The sequence below is a fragment of the Canis lupus genome, chromosome 19, assembly GCF_011100685.1.
Source record: "Canis lupus familiaris isolate Mischka breed German Shepherd chromosome 19, alternate assembly UU_Cfam_GSD_1.0, whole genome shotgun sequence".
In the NCBI taxonomy this organism is placed as follows: Eukaryota; Metazoa; Chordata; class Mammalia; order Carnivora; family Canidae; genus Canis; species Canis lupus.
This window is the reverse complement of record NC_049240.1, coordinates 33,404,199-33,420,417: the sequence shown is the minus strand read 5'-3', so window position 1 is coordinate 33,420,417 and position 16,219 is coordinate 33,404,199. Positions and strand designations below refer to the sequence as shown.

The 16,219-nt window shown below is 56.3% G+C and overlaps 1 protein-coding gene across 2 annotated transcripts; it reads left to right on the top strand.

Annotated features, from left to right (window-relative positions):
* The first annotated feature begins 2,008 nt into the window (after positions 1-2,008).
* LOC106560021 (5-hydroxytryptamine receptor 5B-like) lies at positions 2,009-16,004 on the top strand. 2 transcript variants are annotated; one of them, XM_038564988.1, is made up of 2 exons: positions 2,009-2,767; positions 15,025-16,004. In XM_038564988.1, the coding sequence occupies exons 1-2, from the start codon at positions 2,009-2,011 to the stop codon at positions 15,328-15,330; spliced, it is 1,065 nt and encodes a 354-aa protein (XP_038420916.1). In that variant the 3' UTR covers positions 15,331-16,004. The 2 variants fall into 2 exon arrangements, 1 of the variants encoding a protein (XP_038420916.1); XR_005374118.1 differs by lacking the exon at positions 2,009-2,767 and adding an exon at positions 3,509-3,787 and having other exon boundaries at positions 15,025-15,149.
* The last annotated feature ends 215 nt before the right edge of the window (positions 16,005-16,219 follow it).

Sequence of the window (16,219 nt, the reverse complement as noted above, 5' to 3'; positions counted from 1 at the left end):
GTCGGGCGTCTGGGGCAATACGAGTGCTTTCACGTTTCTGATACACTTTGTTCTTCTTACAATTTTGTCCAATAAAATGGGGGGGGGAGTTATTTGTGAAACTATTTCGAAGGCCGGTCCCCCTGCCTGTTTGTCTCGCTGCACCCCCCCCCCCCCCCCCCCCGCGCTTTTATGCTCCTGCCCCGTGCCCCGTGCAACCCTCCGTTCCTCTTGTCCACTGTCCACACTCCCTCCCTGCACTTCAGGACGTGGGGAGCCTTCTCTGACCACAGCATCCCCTGTCTCTGTGATCCCAGAACAGCCCACTTCTGAGATTTTATCAGCCACCTGACACTTCTGCCTGTATTTTTGACTTTCTCGAATGTTGCTCTCTCTGCCCTGCGAGTGTGCTCCCGACCTGCCCTACACAGTATGCAGGAAGCAGAAAGTACCTACTTACCAAAGGGGTGAAGAAGGGCGAGCAGACGAGAGGAGCATTCTTGGGGTGTCCTCCCTGCTTGGTCCAGATCCCCAAAGACGGCCCCGTGGGCCAGGGTGGGACCGCTCCGGGGAGAAAACCCTTCCACCTGCCCGAGCCTCAGCGGCCTCTCCAGAAAGCGGCCCTCTGGGAGCTGACCCTCACTCTGCTCCTGGGGTGTCAGTGGGGAGCCGGGGGTGACCTGGGGTCCGCTGAGGTCACCCCGAGAGGGGCAGTTGTGGTCTGCGTTCACGTGTCTATCCTGCCCAGGAACAGAAGTAACGCAGTGTTGGGTTGAATTTAATTGGTTTCCACCCCTGCCCGAGGGGCGACAGAAAACCAGTCCAGCTGTTCCCTGGGCTGTGAAGAGCCGGCAGGGAAGCTGCTGACGTTCCGGGTCCGTCCGCTGCCGCCAGGGGCGCGGGGGGGGGGGCGGGGGGGGCCACGCTGGCGCGGTCGGAGGGGGCGACCCACACCCACGCGCTCGCTCTTCCCGCGCCTCCGCCGAGCTGCCTGGAAGCAGCGGCCGCCCCGAGCCGGAGTCAACTCGTGCGGGCACCGCGAAGCCCCTGCCAGGCCCGATTGTCCCCGGGGAGGCAGCAGGATGCGCTCGGGGCGGGGGGGGGGGGGGGGGGGGGCGCGCGCCTCCGTTTCTCGCTGTGCCCCCGGGCGGGTCCGAGGGGTCGGCGGAGGGGGCGCCGCGGCGCGACTGGGAGCCTTCCCCGCCCCTGGGGCTGCGCGGCCGGCGGGAGGCGGGAGGCGGGAGGACCCGCGGGGCGGCCTGAAGGCCTGGCCCGCGCAGTGGCGGGGCCTCGGGCCGCCCCCGTGCGCCCGCCACCCCCGCCCCGGTGCAGCCCGCCAGGGCTGGGGGCGACTCCGCAGCCCGCCCCCCCCCCCCCGGTGCAGCCTCCTGCCCCCCATCCCCAGTGTCGCCCGCCTCCCCAGTGCAGCCCGTTCCCCCCGGTGCAGCCTCCGCCCCCCCCCTCCCGGTGCAGCCCGCCCCCCCCGCCCCGGTGCAGCCCGCCATGGGTGGGGGCGACTCCGCAGCCCGGCCTCCCCAGCGCAGCCCGCCCCCTCCCCCGGTGCAACCCGCCCCAGTGTAGCCCGTCCCCCCAGTGCAGCCTCCCGCCCCTCCCCCCCCCCCCCCGTGCAGCCTCCTGCCCCCATCCCCGGTGCCGCCCGCCTCCCCAGTGCAGCCCGCCCCCTCCCCGGTGCAGCCCGCGCCCCCCGCCCCGGAGCAGCGCGCCGTGGGTGGGGGGGCCACTCCGCAGCCCGCCCCCGCGCGCGGACGCTCGGGGATCGCCAGCCGGGTGACAGCCCGTTGCCCCGGGGACGGCGCGGAGAGGTGGGAGGGGCTGGCGCGCCGAGCCCGGCGGACTCCCGAGGGTCCCACTCCCTTTCCTCGCTCCAGGCGCTCCCGCAGAGGAGCCAAAGCGGGACTGCGGCCCGGACCGCTGTCTGCCCTCCAGGGCCCGCGGCGACCCCTCGCACGCCCGCGCCCCCGGGGCGCCGGAGCCTGCGTGTCCCCTGCGGGGAGCCGCGTCCCGCGCCATGGAAGCCGCTAACGTCTCGGTGGCCGCCGCCGGCGTCGCGCTCGCCCCGGGACCCGAGGCCTGCAGCAGCGGCCCGAGCCCCGGCCCCGGCGGGGTCGCCCTGCCGGGCCGCGAGCCGCCTTTGTCCGTGTTCACGGTGCTGGTGGTGACGCTGCTGGTGCTGCTGATCGCGGCCACCTTCCTGTGGAACCTGCTGGTTCTGGTCACCATCCTGCGCGTCCGCGCCTTCCACCGCGTGCCGCATACCTTGGTGGCCTCGACGGCCGTGTCGGACGCGCTCGTGGCGGCGCTGGTGATGCCGCTGAGCCTGGTGAGCGAGCTGTCGGCCGGGCGACGCTGGCGGCTGGGCCGGGGCCTGTGCCAGGTGTGGATCTCCTTCGACGTGCTGTGCTGCACCGCCAGCATCTGGAACGTGGCGGCCATCGCCCTGGACCGCTACTGGACCATCTCGCGCCACCTGCAGTACACGCTGCGCGCCCGCCGCCGCGCCTCGGCGCTCCTGATCGCGCTCACCTGGGCGCTCTCGGCGCTCATCGCCCTGGCGCCGCTGCTCTTCGGCTGGGGCGAGGCGTACGACGCGCGGCGCCAGCGCTGCCAGGTGAGCCAGGAGCCCTCCTACGCCGTCTTCTCCACCTGCGGCGCCTTCTACCTGCCGCTCGGCGTGGTGCTCTTCGTCTACTGGAAGATCTACAAGGCCGCCAAGTTCCGCTTCGGCCGCCGCCGCAGGGCCGTGCTGCTGCTGCCCGCCGCCGTGCAGGTGAGGGGCGGGCGGCCCAACGAGGGAAGGGGACTGCGGGGGGGGGCTGCCGGGGGAGGAGGGGGCTGCCGGGGGCTGCCGGGGGAGGAGGGGGTGCCGGGGGAGGGGGGGCTGCCGGGGGAGGAGGGGGTGCCGGGGGAGGAGGGGGCTGCCGGGGGAGGAGGGGCTGCCGGGGGCTGCCGGGGGAGGGGAGGGTGCCGGGGGAGGGGGGGACTGCCGAGGGAGGGGGCTGCCGGGGGAGGAGAGGGTGCTGGGGGAGGAGGGGGTGCCGGGGGAGGAGAGGGTGCCGGGGGAGGGGGGGGACTGCCGAGGGAGGGGGTGCCGGGAGAGGAGGGGGTGCCGGGGGAGGAGAGGGTGCCGGGGGAGGAGGGGGCTGCCGGGTGGGGGGAGGAGGGGGGTGCCGGGGGAGGAGGCAGCCGGGCCGCGCGGAGAGTTGGCGGCGGAAGCCTGCGCGCTTGGGGCGCGCCCGGGGAATTGTCATCCGCTCTGCTGGAGCGCGCACCCCGGGGGCGCGTCACTGCCTCGGGCGCTCAAAGTGGGGCTGGGCCCCGCCGCTCGGCTGGAGCGCGCACCGAGGGGGCGCATCACTGCCCCGGGCGCGCCCCGTGGGCCTGGCCGCCCGCGCACCGGCGCGCGGAGAGGAGGTTCTCCGGCCGCCCCGTGGGGCTGGCGGGGGCGCTGGCTCCGGTCCGGCGGCTGCAGGGGGCTGCGGGCAGCGTGTCTGCGCGGCGGTGAGGGCTGAGGAGCTGCGCCCCTGTCGCTCCCCGCGGCAGTGATCGTATCCCTGCGAGGCCCGCGGCTGGTGCCGACGGCAGAGGGCCTGGGGCGCGCAGAGGAGCACGGGGCTGTCCCTCCCGCGGCCGCCGCACCTGCTCCCTCCTCGGCAGTCCAGAAACTGGCTCTCGGACTGGGTGGGCCAGCCGCCTGCCCAAGAGGGAAGCGGCGTGAAGTAGAACTCAGGAGTCACTCTGCTCGCCCCACCCCAACTTCAGTGCTTTCCTCTAGCGACTTTGGAACCAGGTAGAGCTGTGGGTTCAAATCCCAGCCCGGGACATTGGGGGCAGCTGCTTCATCTCTTTTCCACATCTTTAAACCAGTTCATTCCTGGCTCATAGGGCTCTTGGGGAGGAAGGATCACAGGAGATGAAGAGTGTGAGGCACCAGCGCAGGGCCTGGCACCCCGGGGTGGCTGGAGTAGAGATCAACAGGGTGTCCCCGGGCAATCTGCGGGAACAGAATCCTGGAAATGGATGAGAGGGAGGAAGGCACATTTGGCAGAACTTCTCTGACTGTATTTAGAACTGGAGCTTTCTGCCTTTTGGCCAGGCCCTAATGTGTCAGCTCCCTCCCACCCTGGAAGCCCCAAACTTTCCCCTATGGGGGAGGGGGTGGTCAGGCCGCAGGTCCTGGAGAGTAATAACAGGACTTATTGCCACTTCCCAAATACAATAGAGTGGTTGCACTTTGTCTATAGGGCTACTTCCAAGACTCCCAGGGGATGCCTGAAACTGCAGACGGCGCGGAGCCGTCTATATTGTTTTACCTATACAAACGGACCTAAGGTAGAGTTAAATTTAAAAATCAGGCACAGAGATTAACAATGTACCTAATAATAAAATGGAACAATTCTAACAATATACTCCAATAAGAATTATGTGAATGTGGGCTCTATCTCAACATAATTTACTGTACTCACCCCTCCTCCGGTGATGCAGTGAGATGATAAGAGGCCCACGTGGGGACACAGGCACCCTGGTGGAGTGTGAGGCTACTGCTGATCTGGATGATCAGGGCCATCTGCTTCCGGACTGTAGTTGGTCAGGGATAACGGAAACTTCGGGAAGTGAAACCAAGGATGAGGGGGAGAGGGGACCAGTGTGCCCTGTCCTAGGAGGAAGGACAGCCGGCGGAGGGGGCGGGGAGAAGGAGACGGTAAGTTTTCTGTTGTTAGTTTTAATTTTGGAAAGTTAACTCAGATACGTAGGCTACTCAAACATATGCGTTTTAAAAAAGCAGGCTTTTTTCCTCTTCATTAAATGGCAGAGGGATTCTGTAGCATAAGACAGGAATGTCAAGACTATAATTGGAAAGTGTTGGTAGGGGAGAGCTTTATTCAGGAATTAATGATGTTCTTTGAAAGGTCCCTCGGAAATGCCTGGGGTGGTTATAGCTTTTCTGTCTGAGTGCGGAGGTAGGGCTGGCTTTTAATAGCTCCATCCATCCAGTGTGCACCGAGAGAATCCTGGTAATCCTTGGCAAACCTCAGCTGGTGTCATGTTTGCGGGACCCCATTCAGGCCGCTGATATCGAGAAGAAATGAGGGAACAGGAGCCTGGCCAATCCGGGTGGCCATGGGTGAGGAGACAACTCTGGGAGGCAGGGCCAGTGTTGGGACCTTCCACTTGGGGACAGTGGGGCCTCAAGGCGAGCCCTCTCCCCGCTTTGGGGCTGCAAATTCTCTTCCCTACTCCACAGTATCAGTCCAAGCCCTGGCTGGGACTCTCGGGTCACATGATTCTGAGACTAGATGTGACAGTGTTGGAGAGCATCCTGCTTCTACAGCCTTCAGCCCGGCTCTCACCCAAATGCTGCTGAGTCAGCATCTCCGAGCTTTCTGGCCACAAGACACCCAAACAGAACTTTAAAATAATATGCCCCGAATACTATCTCTCTACCTTCCCACCTCCTCTCCTCCCTCCTCCCCCGTCCACACCTTCCCCCTCCTTACCTCACCTCCTTCCCATCTGCTGTTTCCTGCACTCTAGGGAAAATGAGTTAAATCTGGGTCCTGCAACATATCTGTACTGCTTTCTCTGGGCAATAGGAGCATTTATGAAGTCTGAAGACTCCGGTAATGGGGCTGTGTACATCCTTCACCCGTTTTGCAGTTCGTGGCCAGGTCCCAACACTGAGATGTTATCAGAATGAGAGCAGCGATAGTTCCTGCGGAGTGATTTAATTCTCTGGGGCAAAAATGCAATTTTTGAAAGTAGAGCCAGAAACCAGCGTCTGCTAAGTGAGTCCCTCCCTCCAGACACTGATGCTTTACATTCATTCTTCTAATTTCATCTCTACGACCCTGCCAGTTTGGCCCTATTATCTCTACCAGTCAGGATAAGCTAAGATATGCTCAGCCACAAATGATCCCCCAAAGGGGCCACTTGTCTCCCTCTCAAAGCTCACTGCGGGTCCCACAGCCCTCCTGCAGAGCCAAGCAGCAACTCAAGGATGCGGACCACTTGCCCCCTTCCAGCTACGTGGTCTTGAACGACTGGCTTCCGAGGTTGCGGAGTGAGGGGAAGAGACGGATGGCAATACAGCAGCCTTTAGCTGCCTTGCCCTGGGCCCATGGGCCAGCCGCTGGCTCTCAAATCCAGGGAAGCACGTGGTTATTTGATGAGCACTGTCTTTGCCACCAGCCCTCATTTTCCAGGGGATAGAACTCAGTCGCCGCAAAGTGAGTTCAGTTAAGACCACAGAATTATCAAGTGGAGAAGCTGAGGTCCCCGTTCTGTACTTGGTCTCTCCTCCACGCCGTCCCCAGGAAGTAACTGCTGAGCACTGATCCACTGCCCACAGGCACCTCACCTTCACAGGAGTGAGGCAGCTGGGCTCCAGGCAAGGTGGGGCATGGGCGCAGGGTCCCGATTCTCTGCATGTGAACTCTGACCTTCCCTGACCACAGCTGAGCACGGAGGCACCCCCACGTTCTCTTGGGAGGCGGGGTTCATTCCTTTCTCTCAGCTCTCTAGACCGACCCACATACAGGGTATGTTCTGGCCCCTACCAAGCAACCCCCATGGGGTGTGATTGTTGCCTACTGCCCCATGCCCTTTGCTATTTAGAAGACGAAGAAAGCAAAATCAATGGAGATGATGTATTTGGCTTTTTAGAATGTGACGTCAAAGTTTCTTCCTTCCAGTTGTTTGACTGCTGTGCCCAAGTTGAGAGCAAGGTCTAATTATTCAGTGGGCACAGTAGGCACACTACCCTTTTAGGGGCCCGTGGAAATGGTTCAGTTTTAATTTCTTTTTTTTTCTAAGATTTTATTTATTTATTCATGAGAGACACACAGAGAGAGAGGCAGAGACACAGGCAGAGGGAGAAGCAGGCTCCATGCAGGGAGCCCGACGTGGGACTCGATCCGGGGTCTCCAGGATCAGGCCCTGGGCTGAAGGTGGCGCTAAACCGCTGAGCCACCCGGCCTGCCTCAGTTTTAATTTCTTTTAGAATTAGGGTAAGAATGAATATGATAGCAATGAATATATAATCATGTAGCCATCCTCGACTATATTAGTCTTCATAATAATATGGTCCTAAAATATAATTTGTAATATTTTTTTAATGGAGGAAGGGGCCCACAGAGAAAAAGATGCCTAGGGCTCATGACTGTGACAACGCAGTGCTGGTTGACACCCTTCACTCCCTCACTCACTCAATCAATAAACATGTGGTGGGAGACAGGGGGCACGGTGGTTAAGAGCATGGGATTGGGAAGCAAGGAGACCTGGATTTCAATTCTTTTTGTGCCACTCATTAGCAACCTAACTGAGTGACTTAACCTAAGTCTGAGTTTCCCCATAGGTAAAAGGGAAGTACTGCGCCTGCCTCATAATGTTCTTGTGACGAGTGAACCAGATCATGGTGTACATGGAGTCTCTAAAATAGTAAACCCCCCTCAAAAATAAATAAATTAAAATAAAATAAAATCGTAAACCATAAGTGAAAGCTGCTGTGCCACCTTCATTATTATCTTTAAAAATTCCTCTTGTAAGTCATAAATAATGAATTATGATTTTATTCCCCTTACTGCTGTTACTCATCCCAGGTAGCAGAGTTTACCTTTTGCTTGCACAACAGATTAGCCCAAAGATCAGTGCTGTGAAACAACAAACATGTATTAAGCCACAGTTTCTGTGGGTCTGGCTTGGGGATGTCTTTGACCATGTGGGCTCAAGGTCTCATGTGACCAGAGACCTTGGATGTTGGGTGGGGCAGCAGTCATTAAAGGCTTGGCTGGGCCGGGGACTCTGCTTCCAAGATGGCTCATGCACGTGGCTCTTAGCAGGAGGTCTCCTGAGGGCCGCAAGGAGGAAACTGCAGGGCCTTTTATGACCTGGTCTCAGAAGTTACAGGAGCTCACTTCCCCTCTATTCTAGTCACTAGAAGTGAGTTGCCGACTCCAGGCCACCCTCAAGGGGAGGGGGCTTAGGATCCACCTTTGGGAAAGTATCAGTGAACTTGTGAACAGATTTTAAAACCACCACTGTGAGGTACACAGATGGTGTTCAAAATTACATGACTGTTACTGACCTGTATGTTAGACAATGTGGTAGCCTCTGAAGTCTAAAAAATGAGCAAGCCAGGTCTCTGTTCTCAAGGGATTGATTTTAGTAGACCATAACTGTGGAATTAAAAATTCAATAAAATCTTATAGGTGCTCTGCTAGAAGTCTGTCCAGAAGACAGTGAATGGTCCTGAGAGACTGGATAGTATATGGGAAAGCACTTTGCACATGATAAAGGGCCTAATAAAAGTGTAATGTGGAGCTGTAGGGCTTGCGACAACTTGGACCTGAGTGTTAGATAATGTTTATTATGAAATATTTGCCTCTCTGAGCTCTCTGTATTAGCATAAATAAGTTTTTGTGTCATAAGCATACAGTACATATATGCCTTCAGTGACCTGACATCTGTACAGAGCCCTTTATGTTTTGTGTCACTTGTCCACTGTTTAGGTGTCAGCTGGACCACCCCAAAGACTAAGGTGTTGGTGGGCTTGCAGGTTTGTCAGAGCTCGGGGTTGGGAAGAGGGTGGTGGAAAATCACTACCCTCGTTCTGATTCCATCTATTAAAAGAACTGTGGGCTCAAACACATTCCCATGCCAGACTGCAAGGTTATTTTAACTTTGGGAAAGTACATTTTATGAATCAAATTGTATCAGTGGTAATAAAAAAAAATCTGATTTATTTATTTATTTATTTATTTGAGACACAGAGAGAGAGAGAGGCAGAGACAGGCAGAGGGAGAAGCAGGCTCCCTGTGGGGAGCCCAGTGTGGCACTCGATCCCAGGACCCCAGGATCGTGACCTGAGTCAAAGGCAGACACTCAACCACTGAGCCACCCAGGTGCCCCTATGGCTTGATTCTTTTAAGATTGGCACCTGAGAGTCTGAGAGTTTCCAGAAGTACTTGGATGTGTTAAGGAGCATTTTCTCTACACCTTCAGAAATGTCCCTGGCTTTCCCCAACTCCACAAACTTCTTCATTTTCCTTACATTGGGACATTCATTCTGTCTCTTCACATCTACTTCCATTTCTCTCTTCTCTCTGATTAGATTGTCAGGGAAGAGTGGAGGGGAGAAAGGGAAAGGGAGGGGGTGGAGGTAAATATGGTACAGGGACCATGTCTCTTCACAGTGACCTTGCAACGAGCTACTCCTCAAATTTGTGTAGGTCTTGGAGAAGATTGAGCTTCTCAGTGGAACACTGAGATCCGAACTCCATGGTTCTTAACCTCTTGATAGGTTGCAGATGCCTTGAAAATTAAAGAAAGCTTTGGACTTGCGGCCCAGAAAGTTACGTGGATGTGTAGTCACCCGATTTGCATAGGGCACTCCCTGAAGCCCATCTCTGGAGAGTGCTGCTGAGCCTTCGTTCCCCCTGGCTCTCCTGGGAGATGGAACCCACAGTGCAGGAGTAACTGTGACTCTCTGAGGCAGGCCTGTAGTCATCGGGGCATAGCCCCCACGGGGGCAAATCAGAATACTGAGTGTGCACAATACATGTGCAAAAGGCAGAGTCTCCCTTCTTGCCACTACTCCTCCCTTCCACCCTCTGTGCCAAGAATCTCTGGCCGGGCGTTCCAGGGATTTCAGGGTATGAACTCTTGCCACAACAGAGGCCCTTCCGTTAGCATCCACTCATAAGGAGATGACTTCAGGTCAGATGATATTATAGCTGAAAATACAGATGTATTCCCCTTCTCAGCATTAATTCCAGTGGACCTTTAGCCAATCCATGGTGACTAAACTCCCCATAAAAATCCATGTTCTCCAAAGACAAGAATGGTAGCAATTGTACCTTATGTTATGATCACACCTAAGAGCTTAGCAAAACTATTCTCTGTTGTGAATAAAATTACGATGAAGGGAAAGTTTTTTTTTTTTTTTCGAGCATAGCCCTTTTTTTTTTTTTGTTTCACAAGAAAACTTTCTGAACTTTTCTTTTCTCTTCTTTTCTCTTTCCTTTCTTCTTTTCTCTCTTCTCTTCTCTTCCTTCCCTTCCCTCCTCTTCTCTTTCCTCCCTTCCCTTCCCTCCCCTCCCCTGCCCCCTCCCTTCCTCTTCTTCTTCTCTTCTTTCCACATGAGAAGCAGTGGAGGAAATTTCCTGATCTAGTTGTCAGACAAGCTAAACAGTTTCTGTTCACTTTGAGGGATTATTTTGGTTAGTTATCTCCTTAAAGTGCCTTTGGGAAGTGCAACATGGAGCTTGGGTATCTCAGTGAGGCCTGGGCAGAGAGACTGGAGCCCCAGCTCTTCAGGTCCTGACCTGCCGAGCTCTGGTTAGATAAGGGGAATTCGGGGAATTCGAGTAACAATCTGGATTGCCTTCAGCCCCAATCAGAAATCTCTCTCCATGTCCTCTCTCCTCTCTCAGATGGTGTAGGGCTTGGTTGGTCACTATGATTAGTGTGGTCACCCCACCAGCCTTGTAAAGAGTCTCACTGCCATACTGGATGTCTGACCTATGGGGTCACAGTGCAGACTGGTATGTTTGTTCCACGAGTGATTAGGACTATCCCTTTTCTTTCTGTTTCCTCTCCTTTTTTTTTTTAAAGATTTTATTTATTTATTCATGATAGTCACAGAGAGAGAGAGAGAGAGGCAGAGACACAGGCAGAGGGAGAAGCAGGCTCCATGCACCGGGAGCCCGATGTGGGATTCGATCCCGGGTCTCCAGGATCGCGCCCTGGGCCAAAGGCAGGCGCCAAACCGCTGCGCCACCCAGGGATCCTCTGTTTCCTCTCCTATTTCTTATTAAGATATTTAATTGAGGGCAGCCCTGGTGGCCCAGCTGTTTAGCACCGCCTTCAGCCTGGGGTGTGATCCTGGAGACCCGGGATGGAGTCCCACATCGGGCTCCCTGCGTGGAGCCTGCTTCTCCCTCTGCCTGTGTCTCTGCCCCTTTCTCTCTCTGTGTCTCATGAATCAATCAATAAATAAAATCTTTAAAATAAAAAATAATTTTAAAAAAGGAAGCCTGAATCCTTTATAATGGGTTGCAAGCAAAGCTGCCTGCTTTTCCATGGGCAGACATTATCTCAATTTTCCAATTGTTTGCTTTACAAACATCCTCGAGAAGCCAGTCTAAACCTGGGGCTGTCCGTGTCTTCGCTAGCAAAATGTGCAGAAATGCAAGGGACATCCAAAGGAATCCCCCATTTTCTAATTCAACAAATTTGCACTGAGTTTTTACCATATGCCATACATGATGCTGCGTGCTAGGGGGACTCTTCAGGGGACATGCCAGTCGTGGTTCCCTGCCCTCTTGGAATGTTGGTGGTGACACAATATTCTGAACAAGGATTCAGAATCTGTGCCCTGGCATCAGAGTGCTGATGGGAATTGTGGGACAGAATATTTCAAATTGGGACTTGATGGGAGATGATCACGACAGAGTCCCCATACACACGGTAGGTGGCTAACAAACGTCTAAGCGTATATTGTCTGGCAGATTTGGTCCTTAATCAACTTTAGATGAAAAAGCCTCAGATTCTATGGAGATGTTAAGGCAAGCTCATCTTTTAGGTCCCGTCCCAGTGTGGCCCACAGAAGCCCTACAGCCCTGGAACCGACACACTAGGCAGGCACCATGGTTCTGCTTTGTCCTGCTTGTGTGGCCTTGGCCATGACATCTGGTGTCTCCAAACTTCTGTGTACTCGGAGCACCACTCCTTTTACACCTGGACCCAAAAGTACCGGGTCCTACCATTGTGTGCATCCAACAGGCTGCATTCTTCTATGCCAATTAGGGGGTTCTAACCAGAGGTCAGAGGCTCCCTAAAGCCTGAGTGATCAGTTTTCAGACAGGTGTGCAGATGGAAAGTCAGGGTAAAGAGGCTGAGGAGAGAGAAGACCAAAGAGGAAAGAGGGAGAAGCTCAGGGATGGTCCCAGAGCTGCAGCCAGAGACCCTAGACATCACCAGGAAGCCATATATGTCCATCCTGAAAAAATCTCAAGCATGAGTATCCTTAAAATAGATTCTAGGGCACCTGGGTGGCTCACTCAGTGACGTGTCTGCCTTCAGCTCAGGTCATGATCTCGGGGTCCTTGGGGTCGAGCCCTGGTTGGGCTCCCTGCTTAGTGTGGAGTCTGCTTTTCCTTCTCCCTCTGCCCCTTCCCCCACTCATACTCTCCCTCTCTCAAATAAATAAAATCATAAAAAAAAAAAGAAAAGAAAAAAGATTCCACTGGAACCCATCCAGATCAGTCACTTTTACTAAAGGTGCAGAACAACAGGTAGGGATTAAGAGTGTGGTCTCAGGTTCAGAATACTCCCCTTTGACTTCTAGCTCTTCCACCCGGTAAGCAGCTGGGTGATCTTGGACAAGGTATTTAACTTCTCACGGTGTTTTCTCAACTCTAAAATGGAGATGAGGGGATCCCTGGGTGGCTCAGCGGTTTAGCGCCTGCCTTTGGCCCGGGGCATGGTCCCAGAGTCTCAGGATCGAGTCGGGCTCCCTGCATGAAGCCTGCTTCCCCCTCTGCCTGTGTCTCTGCCTCCCTGTCTCTCTCTCTGTTTCTCATGAATAAATAAGTAAAATCTTTAAAAAATAAAATAAAATAAATAAAAAATAAGATGGAGATGATAATACCTCAACAGTTTGATGTGAGAATGAATTCAAGCCATCCCTTACAAGACTTTAGTAAAGTATCTGTTTTATAGTAACTTCTCTGGAGCTCTTCTGAGCCTCTTTTGGTTTTCTGTTGGATGTTACGCTTCAGACAACGAAAGCCAAGCTAGTCAGTCTCCTTGCAAATCAAGACCATCCCAGCCAGGTTGACTCCGTTTCTCTAAAGCCGTTTCTGGAAAGATTCTACAGTCTTCCCCGTCTTCCTACCTTGATAGAAGCACGAACTCTTCTCACTGTAGCATTCCAGCTGGTCTCTCTTTAAATCTCAGGCCGAATTCGTAGATCTTCAGGATGATTTGAAGGTAATTTGGTGGGGACAGGTGACTTGGGGACCCTACTCTTCTGCCATCTTGCCCCTCCCCCCTCAGATTCTACAGTCTTCCAGCGTCTCTCTCTCTCTCTCTCTCTCTCTCTGCACAGGCCGTAGCAGGCTCAGGTGGAAAGCTAGGAGCGCAGGGGTCTAGCAAACAGATGCCCTGGGGGCGCAGAGTTGGATTCTGCTAACCACCGCAGTGCTGGAGGCCAGGTATTTTAAACCAACTTAATCAGTGAATTTGCCTTTTTCTGGTTCTCTTCCCCCAGGAGCCCTTTTGAACTGAATTCACCCCATTTCTTTACCCCAGCAGCATAACAAGGATTTGGAATTTCCCTTAGCACGGGAGGGCCTCCAGTGCCGGGGAGGGGAGGCCGTTTAGGTCAGCAGAGAAGTGGCTGGGAAGTGCCCATTACTGAGCCCAGAGGGAGGAACACAAGCACGTCCCCTTCCACTTCTGCTCCTGCTCTGCTAACAGTGTTCCCTCCCCAGGAGACAGCTAACTATTCACGGGGGTGGGGTGGGGGGGTGGGGTGGTGGTGGGGGTTCAGGATGGCACGTGTGGTGGTGGCCGGCGATGAGGGAACTGGCCAGTATGTGTCTTCTAAAGGGGAATGGGGACATGGGGCTCACGCCCGGCCTGCGGGGGGCCAGGCACACCTTGGTTGGGAGGGCTCATCCCAGGGGCTCTGGCTGGCCTCTGGGGGGGTGCAGGGTGACCGGGGGAGGGGGGGGAATGCAGTTTGGTCTTAGCGGCATCGCTTGCCTTGTGGTGTCTCTCTCCAGGTGGGGGCGGGGGGGTGTGTACTGGGAAAGGAGAGGAGTCTTGTCCATACCTCCACGATCTGTTTTCAGGCTGATGTAGTGAATCTGAAGGTGGGGCCGAGGGGGGGACCCCAGGTTTGCAGCATCCTGGCCCCCTCGGGGCTCCTCCACCGCTGGGCTTTGGTCGTCCCGACACAGTGTGAGGGGACGACGTGCTGTGGGCCGTATAGCGCTCTGCGGCCGAGGGGCTGTCCCTGGAGTGTCTAGCTAAATGCACCCTTGCCTCGGAGCCTGTCTCCCTGTGTGTCCCCAGCACCTGCCGCCATGGCTGGCAGGCAGCACCCAGGGAGGAAGGGAAATGCAGATGTCATGTTAACTCAGCAGCTGTTTCCTGAGCACCCGCCAGGCACCGGGTGCTGCTGCTGGGCCCGTGCGTTCGAGGAAGACACAGTCCGTGCCCGGTTCAGCTTGGACCCGGGTGGGGGTGGGGTGGGGGGGCAGATGCAATGGCCATAATCGCACAAACTGCCAGGGAAGAGGAGAAAGTGGTACCAACCTGGGAGATGTGATTGAGTTTGGAGGGTCAGAAAGGCCACTCTGAGAGGGCTGGTGGCCTCTGAGACCAAGAGGTAGATAGGAGCTAAAGGATGGGGTGGCAGGGGGGACACTGGGCCGGGGGCTCCTTAAACGGTCTGGGTTATCCCCACAAAGGCATTGGCAGTTGTCTTTTGAAAGCTGGGCAGTACAGAACCCCCCGGAATCCACACAGAATCCATTTAGCAGATAGTTGTAGAATTTCCTGCAATCCGGGTGTTTACAGGCTGCCTCTCCAGCTGCAAACTTTGTGCCTGGCCCGGGCTGGGGTCCGTTTCCTTTGGGGTCCTGGTCCCAGCCCGAGGCCGCTCCGCGAATCTCAGATGGAAGCGAGCTGGGCCCGCGCTCCGGGTTCGCCTCCCGAGGCCTCCCCCCGCTGGGCCAGCGGGTCTGGCCTGTGGCCTGGGCCTCCCCACTTTACCTCTTATCACCTGACACCGCGGGGACTGCCACTGTCACTCCCAGAAGAGCCTTCAGGGCCTATTTTAACCTCCAGTTTCAGGACCGTTTCCGCCCAGCATTTTCGGGGGAACCAGGGTCCAGGCGCGCCTGGAAGGAGGCCGCAGGGGAGCTGGGGGGTCCGGGCGCCCCGGGGCAGCCCCCTGGGGCTCTTCGGCCCAGCGTCAGTCGGGCTTTCGCGCTCATCGCACGTCTCCTTTGTTCCCAGGTGAAGGAGGCCGAGGCCCAGGTGGCGTCCGGGGCGCGGGGCCCAGGGGCGGCGGGGCGCGAGCAGAAGGAGCAGCGCGCCGCCCTGATGCTGGGCATCCTCATCGGCGTCTTCGCGCTGTGCTGGATCCCCTTCTTCCTGGCCGCGCTCATCAGCCCTCTCTGCGCCTGCAGCCTGCCCCCCGTCTGGAAAAGCGTATTCTTGTGGCTTGGCTACTCCAACTCTTTCTTCAACCCCCTGATTTACACGGCCTTTAACAAGAACTACAACAACGCCTTCAGGAGCCTCTTCAGCAAGCAGAGGTAGACCGCGTGGAGCCGCCAGGCCCGGGCCGCGGGCGAGGAGCGTCGGGACCCGAGGCCCGGCCGTGGGAGCAGCGGTGCGGGTGCCGGTGCCGGTGCCGAGTGCTCTGGGGCCAGAGGCGCCGCCTGGGGCTGTGGCAGGCGCTAACCCGCCAGGCTCCGTTTCCGGGGCGCTGCTCTCCTTGCTACTCAGGACTCGGGGCTGGGACGCACCCAAGGGCGACAAGGCTGCCTTGCCTCTTCCTCTGAGAGGATCCCTCAGCACAGGGTCCCAGGGGCCCGCCTTGGGGCCCACCCAGGAGGCTGTCTCCTTTGCCCAGCGGCCCTTGCCCTCACCCTGTACCCACCTGATTCAACTTACCCTCCCTGATCTCCAAGGCAGCGCATCCCAACTTGGGAGACGGGAATCATCTAAACGTTGGTTTTGGAAAAAAAAAAAAAAAAAAGTGTCGAGTACAGCCCATGTCTACTGAATCGGACTTTCAGAGAAGAGGTCTGGTAATTTATATTATTGAGTCCTCCAATTTTTATTTTTTTTTCATCAGTAAGAGACAGGGCTGGATGCTTAGACTGTTCTTTAGCCCAATTAAATTGCCATTTCTGGGGGTAGAAACCCAGGCAGGAGTGCTTTTCAAAGCTTCCCTAGGTGGTTCCACTGTGCAGTTGGCCAGTGTTGAGGATGGGGGGGGGGTGGGGGGTGGGAGGGTGAGGGAGAGGGGGTCCTTTCTCTGCTTCTGTACAGGGGAGAGCAGCTATGAGAAATGTTCCCACTACTTCACCATATGGACTTGTATGTGGAATAAAAATACTTTTGAACCGTTGATTTCTAGGCTCAAAATCATTCATATGTATGATTGATCACACACACACACACACACACACACACACGCCAC

What these genes read in the sequence shown, in the direction of transcription:
- LOC106560021 (XM_038564988.1), top strand. Translation starts at nt 2,009, where the DNA reads ATGGAAGCCGCTAACGTCTCGGTGGCCGCCGCCGGCGTCGCGCTCGCC. An exon ending in TGCTGCCCGCCGCCGTGCAG is followed by an intron (nt 2,768 to 15,024) that starts GTGAGGGGCGGG and finishes CTTTGTTCCCAG; the next exon opens with GTGAAGGAGGCCGAGGCCCA.